The sequence below is a fragment of the Podarcis erhardii genome (assembly GCF_964252035.2).
Source record: "Podarcis erhardii genome assembly, chromosome: 2".
NCBI lineage: Eukaryota > Metazoa > Chordata > Lepidosauria > Squamata > Lacertidae > Podarcis > Podarcis erhardii.
The window spans coordinates 121,161,567-121,184,666 of NC_138498.1; the positions used below are offsets into that span (position 1 = coordinate 121,161,567).

Below are 23,100 nucleotides of genomic sequence, written 5' to 3' on the forward strand. Positions count from 1 at the left end.
AGCTCTTCCTGTCCTGCCCTGCAGGGGGGGGCGGAGGGGGTGGCTAGGGGAGGACCCAGGTTCAGTCCCTGCAACTCCAGGGGGTCTGGGAATGCCCCCCTCTCTGAAACTGGGGGGAGGGGCTGTGAGGTCCTGAGCGAGGTGGACTCGTGGCCCAGTCAGTGCAGGGCAGCCTCCCGGGTCTTCTTTCTAAAAAGCCCTTGCATGGCTTCAGTGATGGCTCCCTTCTTCCTCCACTGTCAGAGGCAGTAAATGCATTCGCATCCCACTCGCTGGGTGTCCCTCCCGTCCTCCTTGCATGATTCCTTACTGGGACATCTGGGGGGCCACTGGGAGACCGACATGCTGGACTCGATGGGCCCCTTGGGTGTGATGTAGCAGCCCGGCTATTCTCCTGCGTCCCTCTGTCTAGTGGCAGGGGGTTCTAGCGGTTAACTGTGTGCCCTGTAAAGAAATGCTCAGTGTTGCAACTAGGGCTGAACCTCAGGGTTGAAATCAAAACAGAGAGCGAGAGTGAGCGTATGACCACACAGAGAAGGGAAGTAGGTGCTGGAACACTGACGAACACGTTTGGTTTTAGCACAGGGTCAGGCCAGAGCCCACCAGCTTGCCATTATTTCCTTTTTCCGTGTGCTTTCTAAAAGGGCCTTTCATATCCCCACATATCTCTGCTTCCTTCCCTCATCCTACTGGCCCCAGCATGAGTTCCTTTTTTTTTTTAATGATGTTTATTGAGAATTTTAAAATTACAAAGAAAAAAGAAAGAAAAGACAAGAGAAGAGAAGAATAAAAAGAAAGAAAGAAGTAGATAAACATAACAATTCAATAAAAACCCAAGTAAAAAAACAAAACACACAATACATCTAAATCAAAAAACAAAAATAAACAAACAATTAAAAAACAAATCTAATATTCCCAAATCCTTAACTTTCATTAACTTATTTCAACAACCTCCTCACACCTCCCTTTTTTTGTATTCTAGTTGTTAATTATCTCAGCAAATCCTTTCCATCTTTCACAATATTCTGCCATTTAAATTACCTTAATCTATTTTAAGCTTATCTTACCTAAAAAAACCCCTAAAACTTAAAACTTATATATACCAAACTTTTTGAACCATAACATATTCTTTCACAATTCTTTTTCACATTTCTGCTGAAGCCAAATAATTTCATTCCAACATTTTTCTAATACTCATTTATTTTACAATACTTTTCTAAATAAATTTTGAAACTTTCTTCCAATCTTCATCCCTCATCTCTTCTTCCTGGTCTCGGGTTTTGTCAGTCCTTTCTCGTCTATCTAATCCATCAACCTGGTGCCCTTATGTCCGAGGCTCTTAAATATTTTCCATGTCCCTTCTGCAGGTCTTCTTCTTGTTTATACCTGCCCTTTACTTTATCTTTTGTTGATCTTTTTCTTATTTTCTTTCCTTTCTCATTGGGGGGTAGGTCTCGGGAGGACTCCAATCCAAGAGTATCTCCATCTCTCCTCAGCAGATCAGCCCATTCCCCACAGTCCCATTCCCCACAGTCAACACTGTAATCCAGAAAGTAGTTAAAAGCATGTTTCAAAGTCTTTCCAAAGTTAAGAGCCCTCACAACTCCAGACCCCCCCGGTCCACTCCAAATTCGAGCTTCAAGAACAACGGCTTATACTCCTGCAAGGCCTCGGGTCTCTCCATTTGTGTTATTTGAGGTTCAACAACAACCTCCTCAATTTTCTTCTGCCCTTGCACTTGCCCTATCAAAACAGATTCCTGGGCTGGTTCCTGAATGGTTTCTATATGGGTATTCACAGTTTGTCCAAAGTTTTTAACTGCAACAGTCATCAAATCCATCTTCTCACGCATCTGCTCCAGCAAAGCACTTGTCTTGCAAAAAGCAAAAGGAAAAAGAAGTGCAGAAGATCCCGACGGAGAAAAAAGATTTTTTGAACGCCCCAATTGAAACAGAAGAAATAAAAGAGGTAATAAAGGAATTGAAAAAAAGGAAAAGCTCCAGGACCAGATGGATTTACAGCCAGATATTATAAGGAAATGAGAAGCACCCTACTTATACCATTGAAAGAAGTCATAAACAACATATTAAAGAACTGTGAAATTCCGGAAACATGGAAAGAAGCCTTTATCACACTTATCCCAAAACAAGATTCGGATTTGACACAGGTTAAAAAGTATAGGCCTATTTCGCTGTTGAACACTGACTATAAAATCTTTGCGAGTATATTAGCAAAGAGAATGAAAAAAGTATTGCAAGAATTTATACATAAGGATCAAGCGGGCTTTCTTCTTGGCAGACAGATGAAAGATAATATAAGAAACATAATAAATATATTGGAATATCTGAATGCCAGGAATGAAAAACAAGCTATTTTAACCTTTGTGGATGCTGAAAAGGCCTTCGATAATATATCATGGAACTTTATGTTAAAAAACCTAGAGTATATGGAAGTGGGTAAGGAATTTTATAATGGGATAAAGGCAATATATACAGAACAGAAAGCGAAGCTAATAGTAAACAACTATACCACAGAAGATATTACAATAACCAAAGGTACAAGGCAGGGATGCCCACTGTTGCCACTGTTATTCATTATGGTCTGGAATTTTTGCTAAAATCAGTAATAATAATATTATAATAATTTATTATTTATACCCCGCCCATCTGGCTGAGTTTCCCCAGCCACTCTGGGCGGCTCCCAATCAGTGTTAAAATTCCAAGTGGAGGTATTGAATAATGAGTATAAAAACCTGTCTAAAATGTATAAAGTGTTGCTGGAGTGGCATACAAAAGATGAAGAGGTAAAAGTAGTAATGATACACTGGGCAAGAGACTTTGGTTACAATATACAGTATGATGATTGGATGAAATTATGGAATAAAAGGCTAAAATTTATGGCATGTACTACGTTGAAAGAAAATGTAATGAAAATGTTTTACAGATGGTATATAACGCCAGTTAAAGTGGCCAAAATGTATAAAACATGCAATAAGTGTTGGAAATGTAAAGAAAAAGAAGGTACTTTCTATCATATGTGGTGGGAGTGTAAAAAGGCGAAAGACTTCTGGGAAATGATATACAATTAATTGAAAAAGATGTTGAAATATACGTTCGTTAAAAAAACAGAAGCCTTTCTATTAGGAATGGTAGGAAACGAAATCAATAAGAGAGACTGTAAACTGTTTCAATATGCAGTGACTGCCGCAAGGATACTTCTGGCCCAAAGATGGAAACAGGAAGAATTCCAACAGTGGAAGAATGGTTAAGGGAAATTTGTTGATTGTATAAAACTTGTTTGGAAAATGAATAAAAATTATTTTTTTTAAAAAAAGCAAGCACCAAGACTTCTTGTAAACACATTTCCCCCCGCAAGGTTAGAGTCTGGTCTCACGAACCTAATCATACAGCTGTGAGGTCCCCAGATCAGCTCTGGCAACAAATTAACAAGCTCCCTCTAGAGGAGACAATTTCTATTTGTATCCATCTTTTAAAAACAGGACCAACAAGGAAAAATTACCGTATTTTTCGCACTATAGGACGCTCCTGACCACAGGACGCACCTTGTTTTAGAGGGGGAGAACAAGGGGGGGAATTCTCCCCCTCTCTGCTCAGCGCCCCTTCAGCAAAGCGGCAGGAGAAACGGAGCCCCTTCCATTTCTCCTTCCACTTGGCTGAAGAGGCACTGCGCAGCTCTCCATCTCTGCTTTTTTCTTCTTCCATATTTCACCAAGAACACTTTTATTAAACATGAAAGATGCCAGGGTGGTAAAAAAAGAAAACACCAGAAAAACCTATGCAGCATTTTAAATTCCTCTTTACAAAAGGGCTAAAGCAAGACATTTAAATGTCCCACCAGTGCAGAGTTCCCTTTTAGTTTGTCCTGCTTCTCTTTATTTCAAGAAAAAGCAGAAGTGAAATTTAAAGCTGCTTGCATGGTTTATGAGCACGTTTAAGAATTTCCTGATACCACCAGTTCTCAGCTCAGCTAAAAATAGTTTGCAAGAGCTTTGCGATCTCTGATAGCCTAGTATCTCTCTCCCCCCCTTTTTCGTAGTTCTTTTCCACATATAGGTTGTGGGGAGGATGTAGCCCTCCATATATTGTTGGGCTCCAGCTCCTATCAGCCAGCGGTGATGGGATTTGTAGCCCAGCAACACCTGGAAGGTCACAGCTTCGCCGTCCCTGATTTTGGTTTCATTCCCACATGAGCTAAGCGTGCCATCAAGTGCAGCTACAGTTGGATTGCTGCGCCTGAGGCTGCAACAGCCGGCACACTTATCTTGGGAGTGAGATTCCCTCAGCATCGCTGAGACTTGCTTCTGAGTAGACCAGAGAGGCTTGCCCTCTGGCCCCGCGAACTAAGCGCGAGCGCCATTGAGTTCAATAGGAACCTTCGACGCAGCGCAACTTTCCTCAGTGCAACCCCGCACAGGATCTGCTTCCTTGTTCAGGTTTGCATCCTCCCCCAATGCAACGGCGGTGCAACCAGGAGTGGATCCCCCACCCCGGAAGAGCGCCCCTTCCCTCCCAAATTGGCCGTGTGCTCTAGAAAGGGAGGGGGGAGATGCGCCGCTTACCCGCCTCACCCAGCCCAGACAGGGTGAGGGCGCAGAATGTCAGCTCGAACAACTTCCTACTGGGCTCCCGGCGGCAGGTGGCTTTTTTTTTTTTTTTTAAAGCAACCTTTTCAACTGGAGCGTGGAGGAAGCGATGAATGGCCAGAAAGGGGAGGTGGCTGACACGCTGCAATCCCTGGGCCGCTGCCGCCTGTCCTGCCTGTGCATCTCGCTCTACCCCGCCGCCGCTGCTACGGCCGCCGCGGAGGAAAGAGGCACCGGGACGCTGCCACCCGGGGCAAGGCACGGGGCAGAGACAGCTGTGCGGGGAACCTGGACGGCGCTCCTCCCCCTCCCCCTCTCTCGCTCTTCCTTTCCCCCCCAGAGCCCGCTACTGCTGCTGCCACAGCCACCTTGGAGGAAAGAGGCACCAGGACGCTGCCGCCCGGGGCAAGGCAGGGGGTGAGATGGCTGCACGGGGAACCTGGACCGTGCTCCTCCTATTCCTCTCTCGCTCTTCCTTTCTCCCCGTAGCCCGCGCTTCCGCTCTTTTTCAAAAACAAAAATGAATGCTTTTCAAAGGAAAAGGGAGTCACTCACTTGACGTTCTTTCATAGGCTGCTTCCACTGGCACTCTCCCTACAGAAACAGAGTAAGAAAATCAGATCAGGGATAGGATGGAGCGTGAGAGGCGGGGATTCCAAATTTTGGCATTGCACAGGGCGCTGCTGAAATTTGACATTCCGCTGCTGCCAGTTACATGTGGCTGGTGGGCAGAAACTGGCTAAGCAACCAGTAGAGTCTGCTTCCTCTCCCCTCCCCCCAGCACTTGCCCCAACAAGAGATTGCAAGCAGGGCTTTCATGGTACTCATGGCCTACAGGCAGAAAACAGACAGACAGACAGACAGACAGACAAACAAACAGGAAGGGACACTTGGGCAAGCAGGAAGCCCAACCCTGCTGCTTGTTTTCTCTCTCCCCATCCTTTTATATATTTTATATATTTGAATATGAATTGCTGAAAATGTGTTATGGTCCATTGCCCATGGCTGCCATTTTATTTCTGGTGCCGACAGCGCTTTCATAACATTTGATATGTCCCCACTGCTTGAGAAGGGTTGGAAACCCCAGCTGTAGATCGCTACCATCACAGATCTACAGGACACACGGCGACTCAATCACCAGCAACTGTACCGTGGACTCTTTAAATGTGTTGTAAAGTGCAATGTATTAATGTGACACCAGATGGCGAAAGTGAGCTATGCCAAAATCAATGACTTTTTCAATATGGTTTTTAAAAACTGTATTTCATTTTCACAGCATTTTTTTTTAAATATGTGTACATTCCAGCTTAGTATCCATGTGTAAATCTGGGCTAGAGGTCAGGGATATTTGTGTCTCTGTCAATGTTGCTGGACTTTGGTCCCCAGCAGCCAGCATGGCTAACTGTCAGGGTTGACGAGAATTGTGGTCCATATGGGAGTCTGGAGGGCCACAAATTCTCCATCGTGGGTCTAGATGACAGGTACTTGCCACCCCCCTGGCATTTTGGAGCCATTATTACATTATGTAACCCACATGAATCCTGCTTCCCAAACATATCAGAATAGGGGGCAGGAGGCAGTGGGGAAGAACAGTTAGGGTACTTTCTGGTTGGTGTTCCACAGGTCATTTATGGGGTGGGGGGGGGGACTTGTGAGGGGGCTGCCAGGAAGGTTTTGCCACCAGCACATTCTCAGCCAGGACAGACAAAACCCAGCAAATCCATCCAGAGTTTACTTACTGCGGACAAAGTACCAGTAGATCACAGCAGCCACCACAGCCACTGCCACCACAGCAGCCACAACGCCCCACGCAACGTTTTCCAGAGTGGCGGAAGAATGGCCTCCCTTGGCTAAAAGGAAACAAAAGATATTTCTGTTCAGACACTGGTGGCAGCTCCCAAAGCCTCATCCAGACATCCCACAATTATTTTTTTTTAGGAGAGATGCTGCGTACTAAATCTGAGACCTCCCATGCGCAAAGCAATGTGCTATGGCCGTGCTCTCTAGAATGCCCTCCCCTCTAAGGCAACCCATTGCTCACCATTAGATGGCTTCAGAGAAGACCAGAAGAACCTATGATTAGGAGTGGCATTCAGCAACCTCATGGAACACCCCATAATTATATCAATAAAACGGGTAAGATTTCTCACCTCCCAGAGAGGGTCCCTCTCCTTCCAAAGATTGCTCTTCAAACTCAACCCTTTGAACACCACGCCCTCCCTACGTCCCTGAACCTAAATCACATCTCCTCCTTTGCACCCCCAAAATATGGACGATGTCACATGGAGTATTAACCTATAATAGCGCTGGAGTCCCTCGTTCGAATCTGGGTGGACGTTCTCCTCCTAGAATCCAGCAAAGAAGGCCATCCAAGAGGTTGGGTGGTCATCTATCATGGAAGCTTTAGCTGAGATTCCTGCATTGCAGGGGGGTGGATTTGATAACCCTTGGGGTCCTTTCCAACAACTCTGTTGTGATTCTCTGATTCCTCCTCCTGCCCCTCTCCTGTCGTTCCTCACCAGGCTCCTCCCAGGCCAAGACCAGGGGCTGTGTTAGGCTGACATGCTCTATGTGGCAATAATAGCGGTTCCTATCCTGGGGCTCCACGTCAATGCTGAGCCAGGCGTGGTAGGTCCCGTTGGAATTGGGAGCGACATCCCTGTGGAAAGTGGCATGCTCCATGACCTTCCCGTCCATCCTCCAGGTGGTGTCAATCTCTCTGGGGTAGAAGCCATAGGCCTGGCAGATGAGGGACTCCTGGCTGTCTGGAAGGGCCTGACGCGTCACCTTCCCCACTGGGAGCTCTGCCAAAAACAAAGGAACCTCTCCAGTAGCTGGCAGGATGGGTGGTGCAATTCACGTGGTTATCTAGTGCCATCCTGACCTGAAATTCAATTACTGATGCCTTCAACATCCCCAAGAGATGACAAGGTCAGAAGAGAGAAATGATCAACTTCCCTTGTGTTTCGTCAGACTTACAACTCCCTGTCCTCCACAAATATGCTGAAGGTCTTTGTAGTGAATATCATCAATAGATGAATTGACCCATGGCTCAGACTGATTATGTCCCCATACCTGCTCCCATAGATGTTCCACTGTGAAACCTTTCTCCATTTTTAAAATAAATTATTCAGACAAACCCCATGGGTCTCCCTGCTATGGGCCTGTGATACCCAAAGCAATCTGAAGCTCCTGTGTGGCTGTTGCAGAGACTGAAGGTCCTCACTTCCCCACAGTTGTCTAAGTCCCCCCACTTCAGGGTTTTCCCCAAGCAATCTGAGACTGCGCCTGCATGAAGCTAACTTCTCCTCTGCCCTCTTCATGCCTCTCCTGGTTCTTTGAGACCAGGGAGGAGGGGAGCTGGTCACAGCAGGAGGGTGAGACTCCCTGGATTCTTCAGCAGCCTGCCTCACTTCTGTCTCCCGGCCTCCCTCCTCTCCAGCCTCCGCTTCTGCCTCTGATTCTGGACTGCTCTCTGCCACAGACTCTCCCAGCTCACTAAGCCCTGTTACCTCTTCACATTCTGATACTTCCCAGTCTTCTCCCTCTTCTCCCTTTGACCGTTCATCATTGGCCTACCACCACTCCCTGAGCTCTGAGCCTTCTTCTCTTGAGGGTTCCTCAGCTGGTTCCTCCCACCATTCCTCTGCATCCAACCAGCCCATGACACCCACACACCCAAAACCCCTCAAATGTCTCATTTATTTTTACCAACCACACCCACCTTTTTATAGTTTTGACACACAGTCCAAAGACCGCTTCAGCTCCAGGAGTTGCTCATGGGTCAATCTGTCCCTCTGACCCACAATTATCAGCCACCCCCTTCTAGGCAGATTTGGGCTTCTTTTTTATTTTATTTTTTAAATCAACATCCACACACTGTAGCCTGACGTGACCCACTCCCAGACTTCCTTCCTGCACAAAACAGAGTTTTGGTCTGAAATATGATGTGGGTGGGTGGAGAAATAAGTAGCGGAATCACGACTCCACCCTCCAACAAGAAAGGCGATTGAGACTCAACATCAGGAATAACTTTCATAAAGATAAATTCAACAGTGTAAATAAGTTTTGATGGATGTTATATTGGAATACTGAAAGGCTTAGTTCATGTAAAATATGCAGGGATTTACGCTATGCAAAATGAACCATGGAAAGAGGAGGGCAGTCACTGATATTTTAAGGTTGTTTAAATGAATATTCTAAAATGTAAAACAGAAAAGTTTAATTATTTATATTATATATAATATAATATATAATTATTTTTTTAAAAAAATTATTAAGTACAAAATAGAAAAATATATATACAAATATACAAAGAAATAAAGAAAATACATGTAACCAAAGGAAAATTAGAAAATATAAAGAATACAAATATTTTACCTCTTCACATGCATATAATTATTTACACCTCTATAAAGCGATGTTCACAAAAAAGAGAAAAAATGAAAGATGAAATATAAGAGAAAAAGAAAAGAAGAAAGTCAAGAATGAAAATTTTAAAAGTAGATAAGTATTCACTATACACAACCATTTCAAATCTATATTTATGTTCAATTATGTATTTCCATCTTATCCATATCTATCTTAATTAAAATATTTTTAAAAGACTTCCACCGTTTGCCCCATGCTTTTTAAATAATCCATTCGCCATATCCTCTGTTCTTCATATTTTTCCTTTAAGCCTCCTTTATATCTCACTTTATATTTTTTATGTTACTCACAAGATTATTCTAAACACAGCCAGATTTAGGTACCAGAATCCTGGTATTGTAAGTAATCATTTAGACACTCCCACTGTTTCATGACCATAATTTTGGGTTTTCTCCTGATTAGATCTGTCAATTTAGCTTTATATATATATTATATATATATACACACACAGTAGTACCTTGGTTCCCAAACAAAATGCGTTCTGGGAGTCTGTTTGACTCCTGGAACTGTTCATAAACGAAGGTGCGGCTTCCGATTGGCTGCCGGAGCTTCCTACAGCCAATCAGAAGTTGCGGAAGCTGCACCAGACATACGGTTTCCCAAAATTGTTCAAAAATCGGAACACTCAACTCTGGTTTTTGATCATTCAGGAGCCGAAACGTATGAGTTCTAAGGCGTTCAGCAACCAAGGTATGACCGAATATTTTTAAAGAAGGAATACCCTTCCAACAGCAAGAGCTATTCAACAGTGGAACAGTCTCCCTCAGGAAGTGGTGGACTCTTCTTCCTTGGAGGATTCTAAGCAGAGGTTGGCTGGCCCTCTGTCCTCAATGCTTCAGCTGAGATCCCTGCATTGCAGGGGGTTAGACTAGATGACCCTGGGGGTCCTTTCCAACTCTACAACTCCATAATTCTACCAGCAGAGTTTCATTCCCGTAGTCCAGGTATCTCTGCAGCCACTCAATGCATTCTTTCTCCAGGTAGGCCTTCCGGTACCGCTTCTTGGCCAACTCTGCATCCCACTTCCTCTTCATCACTTGGGCCTCTCTGTCAGCTGCCGTCCAGGTGAGGGTCTCCTTCTCAAAAGTGAGGAAGTCCCTCCCGTCGTAGCCGTACCGGTAATACCCTTCTTTGCACCCGTCTGGGCTCAGTTCACAGCCGTACATGAGCTGCAGAGTGTGGAAGCCTGAAAGAGACCCCCGAGAGGGGGGGGGGGCAACAGCACCAGAGCAAGATTTCTATCCCATGTTAAGCCCCACAATAACAACAGTAAGGTAAAGGTAAAGGACCCCTGGCCATAAGGAAGGCTGATTGCCAAAGAATTGATGCTTTTGAATTCTGGTGCTGGAGGAGACTCTTGAGAGTCCCATGGACTGCAAGAAGATCAAACCTCTCCATTCTGAAGGAAATCAGCCCTGAGTGCTCACTGGAAGGACAGATCCTGAAGCTGAGGCTCCAAGACTTTGGCCACCCCATGAGAAGAGAAGACTCCCTGGAAAAGACCCTGATCTTGGGAAAGATGGAGGGCACAAGGAGAAGGGGACGACAGAGGCAGGGGTGCTGACTTATAAAAAATATTGGGGGGGCCCATACCGGAGTTCTGCCCTGGGAAGTTTTCTAAATTTTAGATGAAAATTAGTGAGTTTTAAAGTTTTTTAAAAGTATTTTAGAGTCATATGATCAACATTAGAACCCCGAAAACTCGACTCTCTATAACTCCACACTCCAGGAAACTCGACAAGCCTGAAACACTTTTTGGCTTTGAAAAAAGAAACAAAACATAAACACGCACGGTATTTTCGTAAAAAGCTAATTTAATTTACAGTAACAATTATGCTTATAGACTATTACAGAGCAGTGAATATATAGCTCTGAAAAGACTGAAATGATATTTAAATAAATCCTAAACTATCATTAAGAGAATAAAAAATATATCACCTGTCTGATAATAAATGTTGGAAATGTAGAGAGGCTGAGGGGACATTCTTTCACCTCTGGTGGACATGCCCTAAAGTGAAAGCCTTCTGGGAAATGATCTATAATGAACTAAAAAAGGTATTTAAATATACCTTTGTTAAGAAACCGGAGGCCTTCCTCTTGGGCATTGTCGGCCAGAAAGTGTTAAAAAAGGACAGAAGTTTCTTTATGTATGCGACAACAGCAGCAAGAATACTTATTGCAAAGTATTGGAAGACACAAGACTTGCCCACACTGGAAGAGTGGCAGACGCAATTGATGGACTATATGGAATTGGCCGAAATGACTGGCAGAATCCGAGACTTGGGAGAAGAAACAATGGAAGAGGACTGGAAGAAGTTTAAGGACTATCTACAAAAACATTATAAGTTGTATGAATGTTAAGTATTTGCACGATTTAGAAAATATCAGTTCCAGCAAATAGACTTTGTAAAATAGAAAATTAAGTTATAAGTAAGAAAAGGTCGAAATTTAAGGCAACACTACGTTTAATTTTAAGGTATGAGCAATTGATAAAAATTGTTTTAAATTTAGAAGTATAATATTTGGAAAGTACAAAATAAGGTATGAAACAAGGTAATAATTTGCTGACATTCTTATTATAAATAATGCAGGGTAAGGAGATGTGAGGAAGTCCAATCAGTTATATAAGAAAAGTTGTACTGAATGGTTGGTTATATTTTTCTCTTTTTTCTTTTTTCTTTTTTATTTCTTTCTTTCTATATGGCTCTTTGGTATTTTGGTTCTGGCTTTTTGGTGTAGGGATCTTGTATTATGTATTTGAAAATTTAATAAAATATTTATAAAAAAAATAAATGAATATTTTTATGGGTGTGGACAATGAGGAGCGTTTCTTATGCTTAATATCTGCAACACACTGAGTGCTCGTCCAGAAAAGTTGAGACTCACCCTCCAGTGCTATGCTCATGAGGCGCTTTCCTTCTCGTTGCTTAGGACTTCATAGCAGCGGGGGAACCGCCAAAAAAGCCCCTTCGGGCGCGCGGGAGGAGTGAGCCGCCCGCTTTCCCGCCCTCGCCGGCCTCCTGGGGCGCACGCACCGCTCGCGCCCTCTGCAGCCCGCCCAAACGCGCGCCAATGCCGGGCGACGCGCCCCCTCCGGGAAGCGCGACGTAGGCGCTGCTCCTGCATCCGACGGCCTTTTCTGCAGGGCTTCTAGCGGCAAGCGAGTATGCGCGCAGAAGGGGGCGCCTGGGCTGGGGAGCGCGCAGCCTCGTCCTTTCCTTCCTATCCATCCGCGGGGCAAAAGAAGAGAGAGGGGAAAGTCCGCGCACCGGGACAAATTCTAAGTGTGCAATTTTCTTAAATTATTGGGGGGGCAGAGCCCCCCCAAACGAATTTTTGAGGGGGCTCGGGCCCCCTCAGGCCCCATGGAGTCGGCGCCTATGGACAGAGGACAAGATGGTTGGATAGTGTTCTTGAAGTGACCAGCATGAGTTTGACCAAATTGCAGGAGGCAGTGGAAGACAGGAGTGCCTGGAGTGCTATGGTCCATGGGGTCACGAAAAGTCGGACACGACTAAACAACTAAAGAGCAACAAAGGACCCCTGGAAGGTTAAGTCCAGTCAAAGGTGACTATGAGGTTGTGGCGCTCATCTCCACTTTCAGGCTGATGGCCTGGTGTTTTTACATGTGTAGAATGTGTTCTTTTATTTAAAATGCATCTCTGGGTTATTTGTGGGGCCTGCCTGGTGTTTTCACATGAGTAGAATGCATCCTTTTATTTAAAATGCATCTCTGGGTTATTTGTGGGGCATAGGCATTCTTTCTTTCTTTTTTCAAAATATAGTCCGGCCCCCCACATGGTCTGAGGGGTGGTGGACCGGCCCATGGCTGGAAAAGGTTGCTCTATGGCATGTGCAAAAAAACCCCTTTTTGACCGTTGGACCCACTCTCGGTCTCATCTGCTCAACCCAGCAGAGCCTGTCTTCGCATGCAGGGGACATCCCTAACTCACCGAGGTTTTGAGACCCATCGGCTCCCCTCACCTGATTCCCAGGACTGTGGCTGCTGTCACAGGCTGAAAACCTCCAGGAGCCACAGGTGAGAGCCGAGTGCAGGTTGGGGACCAAAGGAAGGAGCCTGACTGGCAGGGAGAAAGCAGCTTATCCCTGATTAGGAATCACTATTCTCCCTCTCAAATCACCATCTCCTGTCCCTGGAAGGGACAAACCTGGCAGAGAGAGAGAGAGAGAGAGAGAGAGAGAGAGAGAGACTGAGCTCCCTTCCTGCCCTCCACTCACCTTTGCTCTGGTTGTATTCATCCTGTAGGTCCAGCAGGTACTGGCTAAATTTCATATCCAGCTTGAGGAATTCCTGGGTGATCTTTTCCCAGTACTGAGCATTGTCCTTCTCTGCTTTCAGCATCCAGGAAACTTGGGGCACAGCCTTCTCGGTTTCGCTGTCATACTTAACAATGGGCTGGTGGTCCACGTATCCCCCAGCAATGAACGGGGGCAGCCCCTGACTGGGCCCTGACACCCCCGTGCATAAGTAGCGCAAGGAGTGACTGGAGCAGCCTAGGAAGGACACAGAGAGAGCGGGAGCAGAGCTTCATATATTTATTTGCCAAATCCTTATTTCCTTATGAATAGCCTTTGGACTATAATGTAACTTAAGTAGAAAACTATATTTAGAAATATTTTTCCTGGAAAAGCATTTTATTTTTAAAATCCAATTAAAATAAAAGAAATCCAACTTAATTTTTTTAAAATCTGATTTTAAAAAAATCATTAACATTTATCCACCCTGGTTTGTAGTAACTAATACCTAATAACCAATATTCTAAAAGCTTCAGTGAGTTCATCAATAGAGATCTCAAAGTATTCCCAACGAAGCCTGAGGCATTTATATTTTCTTGCAACTTGTTCCACCAGCACACGATTTTTAAAAGCCAAGGTTTCAACAAAATGATCACAATTTTGTCTACCCTCTCCAGCTGGGATCATAGCAGCGAGTTTACAACAATGCAGGCTACCGTCCCAATATTGAGTCAGCTAATCAGCGAGAGGCGGGGATCAGATTTTATTCCATTGTAAGCAATGATTATATGGGCTGCACTCGGTCAGTAGAGGATCATCATCTCCCCATCGCTTGTCAGTGAGGCATCTTTTATAGGCTAAGCCAAAAAGCTAATGAGCCCAGGGGGAGGGTTGTCCTCTGCTGAGTTCAGTGTCTTTAGTAACACCAACCCAAAGCTTCCTTATAAAAATATTTATTTATTTGTTTGTTTGTTTGTTTGTTTGTTTGTTTGTTTGCTTGCAATTTACAATGCTTTTTATTTTTTTAAAAAACGACCAGGTTGCCCCCTCCACTTGCCAGGATTCTTAAGTGGGGAGAGGGCAGCTGTGGCTGTCAGGTCCTGCTTTGGGGGTTCCCCCTGGGGCATCTGGGGGGGGGGCGCTGGGAGACCACAGTTCTGGACTACCCTCAGGCTGGATCTCCCCACTGAATCCCAGACTGGCTTTTGGGGGGAGAGCAGGTCTCCAGAACCACAGGGAAGGTAGTATCTCCTGCAGATGAGAATATCAGGAGGAAGGAGAGACTCCGGCAGAAGCGGACTAGAAAGCGGACTGGATCCGGATTAGGCGGTGGGCAACCCCTCCCTTCCCTTTCTATTGCCCACCCACATTCTGCCCACCCCGACTTGTGGCACTCGGGGGTACTCACCGAAGCAGCCCCCCAACAGGAGCAAGAGCGATCCCCACCGAGGGAGGAGCAGCAGCCGCCCCATCGGCCTCCCCCCCCCTCGCCAAGTCCCTCCTGCCCAGAGGAGGAAGCGCCCCCCAATCCGGAGCAAGAGTCGAGATGGGCGGGACCGAGATGGATATCCGCCCAATGGGAAAGGAGCCCGGGAGCTGCAGTGGGGAAAGCGAAACTGAAAGTTCTCCGCCGGATGACGCGTTTGCGGGGGAGGGGAAAGTCAGGCAAGGAGGGGAGTCCACGGGGGGGGGGGCAGCGATGTGCCCTTATTTTGGACGGAGAGGCGGGCAGAGGGGACTCCAGGTATTCCCACAGGCCGCTTCTGTGCAGCGCTTGTTTCTTTCTTCTTCTTTTCATGGGGTTCCTCCCCTCTCCCCGAATTGTACTCTGTGAACCGCTCTGAGATCATAGGATGGAAGGGCAGTCTATAAATAAACAAAACAAATACATTAATTGAAAAAGCGAAGCTTTGCCCTATATGTCAGCACACACTATATTTGTCGCCTCTCTTTCCATGGGCATAGCCAAGAGGGGAGCGAGGGAGGGGCAGCCCCCCCCCAAAGAAATCAATAAAGGTAAAGGACCCCTGACAGTTAAGTCCAGTTGGGAACGACTGGGGTTGCGGCGCTCATCTCGCTTTAAAAAGCACACACTTAGCTAGATGGACAAAGGATCTGACTCTGTGTAAGACAGCTTCCCTTCTTCCAGTTTAAACAGCTTTTTAGAACCATGAGGTCCGGCGTATTATTTCGCCTTTAAGGGAAGGCAATGCGGCCAAGGTTATGCTTAAAATTCTACAAGGAAGGCTCAAGCAGTATGTGGACCGAGAACTCCCAGAAGTGCAAGCTGGATTTAGAAGAGGCAGAGGAACCAGAGACCAAATTGCAAACATGCGCTGGATTATGGAGAAAGCTAGAGAGTTCCAGAAAGACATCTACTTCTGCTTCATTGACTATGCAAAAGCCTTTGACTGTGTCGACCACGGCAAACTATGGCAAGTTCTTAAAGAAATGGGAGTGCCAGATCACCTCATCTGTCTCCTGAGAAATCTCTATGTGGGACAAGAAGCTACAGTTAGAACTGGATATGGAACAACTGATTGGTTCAAAATTGGGAAAGGAGTACGACAAGGCTGTATTTTGTCTCCCTGCTTATTTAACTTATATGCAGAATTCATCATGCGAAAGGCTGGGCTGGATGAATCCCTAGCCGGAATTAAGATTGCCGGAAGAAATATCAACAACCTCAGATATGCAGATGACACAACCTTGATGGCAGAAAGTGAGGAGGAATTAAAGAACCTTTTAATGAGGGTGAAAGAGGAGAGCGCAAAATATGGTCTGAAGCTCAACATCAAAAAAACGAAGATCATGGCCACTGGTCCCACCTCCTGGCAAATAGAAGGGGAAGAAATGGAGGTAGTGAGAGTTTTTACTTTCTTGGGCTCAATGATCTCTGCAGATGGTGACAGCAGCCACGAAATTAAAAGACGCCTGCTTCTTGGGAGAAGGGCAATGACAGGCCTAGACAGCATCTTGAGAAGTAGAGACATCGCCTTGCCAACAAAGGTTCGTATAGTTAAAGCTATGGTTTTCCCAGTAGTGATGTATGGAAGTGAGAGCTGGACCATAAAGAAGGCTGATCGCCGAAGAATTGATGCTTTTGAATTATGGTGCTGGAGGAGACTCTTGAGAGTCCCATGGACTGCAAGAAGATCAAACCTCTCCATACTGAAGGAAATCAACCCTGAGTGCTCACTGGAAGGACAGATTGTGAAGCTGAGGCTCCAGTACTTTGGCCACCTCATGAGAAGAGAAGACTCCCTGGAGAAGACCCTGATGTTGGGAAAGATGGAGGACGGCAGAGGACGAGATGGTTGGATAGTGTTTTCGAGGTTAACAGCATGAGTTTGACCAAACTGCGGGAGGCAGTGGAGGACAGAGGTGCCTGGCGTTCTCTGGTCCATGGGGTCACGAAGAGTCGGACACGACTAAACGACTAAACAACAACAACAAAATGCGGCCAAGTGGCAGGACATCTCCTTTGCAGGCAATAGGTGAATCTCACGTCCCCTCTAGGTAGGGCTGGGCGAGACCCCTGCCTGAAACTCTGGGGAGTTGCTGCCGGTCAGTGTAGGCCATACTGAGCTGGACAGGCGACTGGTTTGACTCTGGATTTGACTCAGCTTCAAGCATCCCTCAAGCCCCGTTTTCCCCTTCCAGCTCTCCGGCCTGGCTCTCAAGGTGGGGATTCTCTACTATGGAGGGCGCCTGGTCACTTTGGGAAGCGTCAGCAGTGGAGAACTCGTTACGTTTGTCCTCTACGAAATTGAGTTTTCCGCGGCAGTGAAGGTAAGTTTTTATTTTGGGTGCCAGGGACGCACAGCAGGGATTGGGAAGGGGGTTCAGGAGAGCAAAGACCAACATAAAGGTAAAAGGGCCCCTGACCATTAGGTCCAGTCGTGGCTGACTCTGGGGTTGCGGCGCTCATCTTGCTTTACTGGCTGAGGGAGCCGGCGTACAGCTTCCGGGTCATGTGGCCAGCATGACTAAGCAGCTTCTGGCGAACCAGAGCAGCGCACGGAAACGCCGCTTACCTTCCCGCCAGAGCGGTACCTATTTATCTACTTGCACTTTGACGTGCTTTCGAACTGCTAGGTGGGCAGGAAGTGGGACCGAGCAACAGGAGCTCACCATGTTGCGCGGATTCAAACCACCGACCTTCTGATCGGCAAGCCCTAGGCTCGTCTGCAAAGAGGCTCTGTAACTTGTGTTTCCCTCCTGGCTCTGGAGGAGAGGAATCACTGCCCTGGTTTTTTCTCCTTTCCTCGCTCCTTCTGCACAGAATGTCTCCTTTGAGCTCTGTCCCAGGGAGGTGGTGGCGCTTGTGGGTCTCAACGGCAGTGGGAAGAGCACCTGCGTGGCACTGCTGGAGCGCTTCTATGAGCCCCAGTCTGGGGAGATCCTGCTGGACGGGGTCCCAATCCGGGATTATGAGCACAAGTACCTGCACAGCAAGGTGAGCCGGGGGGGGGGGCACAAAGGGTGGCTGAGATCAAACTCCTGTTTCCTCTTCATTCTTTATTATTTATTATTCATTTTATTTATTGAATTTATATTCCGCCATATACCCTCAGGTCTCAGGTCAGTTTACAGAATAAAATCATAATATAAAACCACACAATCCATAATCCATTCTTCCTTATGGAATATGCAGAAATGGCAAAACTCTACTGGAAGAATAAGAAATCAAGATAACAAGGGTTTTTTTTGATAAAAGAATGGAAATAGTTTATGGAATATATACAGATAAATTGTAAACAGACAAGAACACTGGCAAGATTATTGTAATAACCTGCAGCTACATAAGAGTATATATTTAAAGAAGATAAATAAATTAAGTTAATTTGGATAGGCAGAAGATACTAACAATAAATTTAAGGAACTGCATAAAGAGGGGGAAGAAAGTCAAGTTTCAAAATGTCAAAATGATTGTAAAAATCAGTGAAATGTATATATCTGAAAAGTATAAATGGTTTTTAAAAAAATACATAATCCAAATAAAAACAACAGCCCAATAACCCCTCCCCCCAAAAACCTACATTTTAAAAGGGCATAGGCTCTCAAATTTATCTCACATTTATCTCACAAGATTTGTATACCATTTATTTGTAATAAAACCTCAAAGCAGTTAACAAGAAGAAAGAAACAATTTAAAAAGTTGAAAACAACTATTTAGAGCATTGAAAAGTAATTAAAATCAACAATATGCTAAACAAACAAAACCCAGATTGAAAGGCTTGTTAGTGTTCCCCACATTTCGATAGGGCTGCCTGGACATGTATGTTTTAGCAGACGCTGAAAAGAATACGGCAAAAACGTCTGCCTGATGTCAATTGGCAGGGAGTTCCAAAGGATTTTGGGGATGTTAGAGAGTTGTCAGTGCCAACGGGATGGCGGTTCTGTTTTTCACAAAACAGGAAGCATCTTTTGCAGAAGAGGAAACGACAGGGTGTGGCTGAGCCCTGGAGAGGAAACGTGGGTTGTGCTTCCGTAATTGACGCCTCTCTCTGACTCATCAGTCAAGGAGCGTGAGGACTTTTGGACTCACTTCCCCCCTCTTTCTGTAATGAAGAGTTACTACCCTGTGGTATTGTTAAGAGCGGCTTATCAGTAGCTTGGCCTCTAGCCAACTCTCTCTGACCTTCATGAGAATTTTTGTTCCCTTCTCCCAAAGAGGAGAAGAGGGGTTGCTGAAGCCTTCCTCATCTGAGCCTCCGTCCCATTGATCCCCTCCCCCTCTTCGCTCAGGGGGGCTCTGAACATGGCAGAAACTGCCCAGCCCTAATTCTGTCCATGGCAACCCCAAAGGTTCTTTAGGAAGAACTTCCTGACAGTAAGAGCTGTTTGACAGTGGAATTTGCTGCCAAGGAGTGTGGTGGAGTCTCCTTCTTTGGAGGTCTTTAAGCAGAGGCTTGACAACCATATGTCAGGAGTGCTCTGATGGTGTTTCCTGCTTGGCAGGGGGTTGGACTCGATGGCCCTTGTGCTCTCTTCCAACTCTAGGATTCTATGATTCTAAAATGAATTAGAGGCAGCCACGCTTCTGAACACACGGTGCTGGTAATCTCTCCTGGGCAGAGTCCCAGCGACTTGTTTGTGCACTGTGAGGAGACTGGGCCAGATGGGACCTCGTGTAACTGGATGATGGCCTGATCCACCCAGGAACCTCCTCTCACGTTCTTAAATGTGAGGGTATTCCAACCGTTTCAAAGGGATTTTAGGTAGCTTATTTTAAATTAAATCTTTAAAATAGTATTTTAAAAACATTTTCATGAGCTCCTTTGGGAGGAAGAGTGGGATCAAAATTTAAAATTAAATATTTTGGGCATCTTCTGTTCATTTCAGTCGGAGAACTTCCTCCTGGGTTTGCGGACTTTCAGGGCAACCCTGCCTTGGTCACCCCCAACCACACTCTGCCCCAGATCAGATATCTACACATTTCTTTTATTATATTCAGAACCCTCCTTTCTTCTATCCTGGAACCAAAGGCAGCATCCAGGTGGTCCACAATCCAGGCACTGATAAGACTTCAAACCCTCTTGGCTTCAGCAACACAGCGGCCTCATGTAACTTAAGCCCACACCTGCGAAAACACAGATTCTGTCCCTATCTGGCTTTAGACACTAGTTCTTCAGTCACTTTACAAAGGAAGACCAATTATTGGCCCCTCCCTGCCAGAGTCTGTGAATATTCTCAGGAACTTCAATATCGCTGGAACTCCTGTGATAAGAAGGAAAGAACCACTAAAGAAGGAGGTGGAGCACCCTTGTTTATTTCAGTCCAACAAGTATTGCAAAAGGAATAATAATAATTATATCCAGTGTCTTCAAAGCAAGGTGCAGCAAATATTAAGAATAATAATAAGAAGAATTTATTATTTGTACCCCGCCCATCTGGCTGGGTTTCCCCAGCCACTCTGGGCGGCTTCCAGCAAAGATTAAAAATACATTAAAATGTCACACGTTAAAAACATCCCTGAACAGGGCTGCCTTCAGATGTCTTCTAAATGTCAGGTAATTGTTTATCTCTTTGACATCTGATGGGAGGGCGTTTGCCTGGTTCCCTGTAACCTCACTTCTCACAATGAGGAAACCGCCAGAAGGCCCTCGGCGCTGGACCTCAGTGTCCGGGCAGAACAATGGGGTGGAGACGCTCCTTCAGGTATACTGGGCCGAGGCCGTTTAGAGCTTTAAAGGTCAACACCAACACTTTTTTTAAAATTAGGAATTCCAACATAACAATTTATCAAAAATACATAATCCTCATCCCCCCCCCATTTCCCCCTCCCCCTCCCCCATATGTGTTTCTCAGCACATATTCTTCTCTGCATATTATAAAATTGTAAAGATCCTTAATTAATCTATCAGTATGTTACCACTAAAAAAATTGTGTATGTTTATTCAAAACCTGCCAAGGAGTCCAGTTCATTTTGTTGTTTCTTTAAGTACTTTGTAAAACTCTTGCCGCTGTTGTCACATACATAAATATATTTCTGAATTTCCTTGGCAGTTCTTTTCCTACAATGCCTAACAAAAATGCTTCAGGTTTTTTTTTACAAATGTTAATTGGAACATTTTCTTTAGCTCATTTAATATCATTTCCCAATTTTTTAAAATCTTACTACAGTTCCCACCACATATGGTAAAAAGTCCCTTCTTTTTCCTTGCATTTCCAGCATATATTTGAAGCAGTTTTATACATCCTTCCTATCTGCACTGGTGTTATGTACCATCTATACATCATTTTCATGTAATTTTCTTGCAGCAAAGAACAATCTGTAAATTTTAAATCGGTTTTCCACAACCTTTCCCAGTCTTCCAACATAATAGTTTGACCTATATCTTGTGCCCATTTAATCATAACTGATTTCACCTCTTCATCTTTTGTTTCCCATTCTAGCAGAACACTATATGCACCTTTCAGCAGCTTCACTTTCCCTTCTACAACTTCCTTTTGGAATCTAGATGTCGTACAGCTAAATCCTTTCTTGTTGTCTTCTTTGTATATTTCATGTATTTGTCGACAGTGTAACCAACCCTGAAAATGGTCTTTTATTTCATCATAATTTCTTAATTTCCATTTTCCTTCTTGATCTTTTAACAAGTCAGCATACATGAGCCACTTTCCTTTCTTTCCAAGTGGTTTAAGCAGTAAGGCTTCATGTGGTGAAAGCCACCACGGGGTCTTCTGTTCTATCAAATCTTTATATCTCTCCCATACTCTCATTAATGATTTCCTAATTATATGGTTATTAAAGTTTCTGTGTACCTTCCCTTTCCCATACCATAAATATGCATGCCAGCCAAATCTATTGTCATGTCTTCCAGTTCTAATGCTTCTTGCTTTTCCAACCTCATCCAGTCCCTAATCCATACCAAGCATGCAGCTTCATAATATAATTTAAGGTCTGGGAGGGCAAACCCGCCTGTGTCTTTGATATCTGTAAGTATTTTATATTTTATCCTTGGCCTTATACCCCCCTCCCCCAGATGAACTTAAAGAGATTTCCTTCTGCCATTTTTTGAAACATTCATCTTTCAGGATTACTGGGACTGATTGAAAGAGGAATAGCATTTTTGGCAACACATTCATTTTAATCGCTGCTATTTTCCCTAACAGTGAGAGATTCATTCTGCTCCATATTTCTAAATTTCTTTTTACCTCAAGCCATTTTTTTTCCATAATTATTTTTATTTAGCTTTATATTTCTTGAAGTTTATGGACTTCTATCACAATATTTTGCTCTAAATCCTTTCTTTCTTCTTCCTTCAATTTTTTGACTAATAATTTGGTTTTGTTCCTATTTAATTTAAATCCTGCCACTTCCCCAAATTTCTGAATCTTTTCTATTACTTTGGGGAGTGAAGTTTTTGGGTCTTCCACTGTTATCACTAACAGCGTATCAGCGTATGCTTTTAATTTAAACTCGCTTTTCCCTGTTTTAACACCTATAAACTCATTGTCTGCTCTTATGTTTTTGGCAAGTACTTCCAGGACCAGGCTTAACACCAACACTTTGAATTGTGCTCAGAAACATACTGGGAGCCAATGTAGGTCTTTCAAGACTGGTGTTATGTGGTCTCGGCAGCCGCCCCCAGTCACCAGTCTAGCTGCCACATTCTGGATTAGTTGTAGTTTCCGGGTCACCTTCAAAGGTAGCCCCGCGTAGAGCGCATTGCAGTAGTCCAAGAGGGAGATAACTAGAGCATGCACCACTCTGGCAAGACAGTCCGCGGGCAGGTAGGGTCTCAGCCTGCATACCAGATGGAGCTGGTAGACAGCTGCCCTGGACACAGAACTGACCTGCGCCTCCATGGACAGCTGTGAGTCCAAAATGACTCCCAGGCTGCGCACCTAGTCCTTCAGGAGCACAGTTACCTCATTCAGGACCAGGGAGTCCTCCACACCAGCCCGCCCCCTGTCCCCCAAAAACAGTACTTCTGTCTTGTCAGGATTCAAATCCATGGAGTTAGGCAAGAAGAGTCCTGCAGCCTCTGCAGGTCTAAGAGAGTTATTGCATTCTTATTTCTAGGAAAGAGTCTCCTTTAGTAATGCCAACCTAAGAGAAGGGAAGGAAGATCATAGAATCATGAATCATAGAATTGGAAGAGACCACAAGGGCCATCGAGTCCAACCTCTGCCAAGCAGGAAACACCATCAGAGCACTCCTGACATATGGTTGTCAAGCCTCTGCTTAAAGACCTCCAAAGAAAGAGACTCCACCACAAGATGGCGGGAATCACATGGAGGGAACCGCAGAGAGACAAAGTATGATCCTCAACCGACCACAGGCAGAAAAGCAAGAA

The 23,100-nt window shown here is 45.0% G+C and overlaps 2 protein-coding genes and 1 pseudogene across 3 annotated transcripts in view; all 3 read right to left on the reverse strand.

Annotated features, from left to right (window-relative positions):
• The window catches only part of LOC309337059 (major histocompatibility complex class I-related gene protein-like), a 135,903-nt gene that overhangs the window by 33,376 nt on the left and 79,427 nt on the right, over positions 1–23,100 (reverse strand). The window lies entirely within an intron of this gene.
• LOC309336875 (major histocompatibility complex class I-related gene protein-like) overlaps positions 6,320–23,100 on the reverse strand; it is a 71,541-nt gene continuing 54,760 nt past the window's right edge. The window contains exons 4-5 of the mRNA XM_081853341.1: positions 7,123–7,407; positions 6,320–6,453 (exon numbers count right to left, since the gene is read on the reverse strand). Coding sequence (XP_081709467.1) covers positions 6,335–6,453; positions 7,123–7,407 — 404 coding nt within the window. The 3' untranslated portion in view covers positions 6,320–6,334. The remainder of the gene's footprint in view (positions 6,454–7,122; positions 7,408–23,100) is intronic.
• On the reverse strand, positions 9,898–14,769 carry LOC309336332 (major histocompatibility complex class I-related gene protein pseudogene; annotated as a pseudogene). Its single transcript, XR_014161660.1, has 3 exons — positions 14,700–14,769; positions 13,274–13,549; positions 9,898–10,220 (listed from the first exon to the last, which is right to left on the reverse strand). The product of XR_014161660.1 is annotated as a major histocompatibility complex class I-related gene protein pseudogene (transcript).